Source organism: Syngnathoides biaculeatus, chromosome 23 (assembly GCF_019802595.1).
Source record: "Syngnathoides biaculeatus isolate LvHL_M chromosome 23, ASM1980259v1, whole genome shotgun sequence".
In the NCBI taxonomy this organism is placed as follows: Eukaryota; Metazoa; Chordata; class Actinopteri; order Syngnathiformes; family Syngnathidae; genus Syngnathoides; species Syngnathoides biaculeatus.
The window spans coordinates 8545750-8547836 of NC_084662.1; the positions used below are offsets into that span (position 1 = coordinate 8545750).

Consider the following 2087-nt stretch of genomic DNA (forward strand, 5'->3'; position numbering starts at 1 on the left):
GTTGTAGCCAGACTGTAGTTAAGGTTTCTCTCAGGGGCCCGTTATAAGCTATATTCATGTTTAATCATCCTAGTATTACATAGAAGAAATTGACAGAAAGCTGGTTTTGAATTTAAAAAAAAAAAACGAGTGTGATTATTTGTTATTATTTTCGGATCATTAAATTATGGAAGTTGGCACACTTTATCTGCTTCGTGGGCCTCAAAAAAATTCTGCGGCCAGATCTGGGCCCGAGGCCTTGTGTTTGACTACGGACGAGGAAGAAGGGGGGGTGGGGGGAGAAGGAAAGGAAGAAATGTGCCTTTTTGTGCACTTTGGGCAAAAAAAAAATTGCAACGGCAATAGCATCATTAACAGCGTGTGAGTTGTTCCAAAAAACGACTTTCCTTTTCGGACATGGTGCGACGAGTGGCAGCCATTGAAGACTCCAAAGGAAAAGCGACGGCTCGGAATGGTGATTGGCAGCTGATCACCGGCGGGTGCATCCCGGCGGGGATGCGTGAATGAGGCTCGCCTTGCGCGTGTTTACACTCTGCCTCCGCCGTAGCGCCGCAGGACCTCTCGTAGTGGAGCGGGATCCGAGGGGATGGGATGAGGGGGGCTCGTGCACAATCTCCCGTGACCAATGAGCGGGGTGCTGTCAGGGGTAACCACATGTGTCAGCCACTCTCGGCCAATAAAGAGCGGAGCGAGGCGGACCACAGGTGCGCGCCTCTGCGTCCCCCCTGGCACAGCGCCCCGGAGATGCTGGAGAGAGACGCCTGGCTGCTCCTCCTGACTCCCCCCTCCTCATACTCCCCGCTCGGGCGGTGATGGCGACCGCCGCGACCAACCACTTCAGCGTCCTCAGCAGCCCCGGCAGCCCTCCGCCGCCGCCGCCGCCGCCGCCGCCGCCTCAGCTGCAGTCGGAGTCCGGGACCATGCAGCAGCAGCAGCAGCAGCAGCAGCAGCAGCAGCAGCAGCAGCAACAGCAGCAGCAGCAGCAGCAGCAGTACAGGGACGCGCACGCCCTGCTCCAGAGCGACTACGGCGCGCACCCGCTCAGCCATCACGCGCACCAGTGGATCGCGGCGCTGTCTCACCACGGGGACGCCGGCGCCCCGTGGCCGCCCAGCCCTCTCGGGGAGCAGGACGTCAAGCCGGTGCTGCACGACGACGAGCGCGAGGAGCTGCGCGACTCCGGCGGCGGCGGCGGCGGCGGCGCGCAACAGCGACACCCTCACCCGGCCGCGCATCACGACGCCAGAGCATGCTGGCGCACCGGCAGCGCTGCCATGCAGGCGACGTCTGAGGGCCAGGCTCTGCTCTACTCGCAGTCCGGGTTCGGCATGATGCCCGGAGGGGAGCAAGGCGGCATGCACCACTCGCACTCGCACTCGCACTCGCACTCGCACCACCTCCCGCTGGCTCGGGACGACGAGCAGCACGGCGGCCACAGCCCGCACCTGAGCGACCACGGAGGCGGGCCTCCTCATCCTCCTCCTCCGCCCCAGCCGCAGCAGCAGCAGCACCAGCACCAGCACCAGGACCACTCGGACGAGGACACGCCGACCTCGGACGAGCTGGAGCAGTTCGCCAAGCAGTTCAAGCAGCGGCGCATCAAGCTGGGCTTCACGCAGGCCGACGTGGGTCTGGCCCTGGGGACCCTGTACGGCAACGTCTTCTCGCAGACCACCATCTGCAGGTTCGAGGCGCTGCAGCTGAGCTTCAAGAACATGTGCAAGCTCAAGCCGCTGCTGAACAAGTGGCTGGAGGAGGCCGACTCCACGTCGGGCAGCCCGACCAGCCTGGACAAGATCGCCGCGCAGGGCCGCAAGAGGAAAAAGAGGACCTCCATCGAGGTGGGCGTCAAGGGGGCCCTGGAGAGCCACTTCCTCAAGTGCCCCAAACCCGGCGCGGCCGAGATCAACTCGCTGGCCGACAGCCTGCAGCTGGAGAAGGAGGTGGTCCGGGTCTGGTTCTGCAACAGGAGGCAGAAGGAGAAGAGAATGACGCCCGCTGGAGGGGGCTTGCCCGGAGGGGAGGACATGTACGGGGACAGCCCCCCGCACCACGGAGGACAGACCCCGGTGCAGTGACCAAAAACC

The 2087-nt window shown here is 63.0% G+C and overlaps 1 protein-coding gene across 1 annotated transcript; it reads left to right on the forward strand.

Moving 5' to 3' along the window:
* Window positions 1-654: 654 nt before the first annotated feature.
* Window positions 655-2087, forward strand: pou3f2a (POU class 3 homeobox 2a). The gene is given in 2 exon segments (XM_061812381.1): window positions 655-715; window positions 718-2087. Coding segments are annotated over 2 exon segments (1422 nt in total). The 3' UTR covers window positions 2079-2087.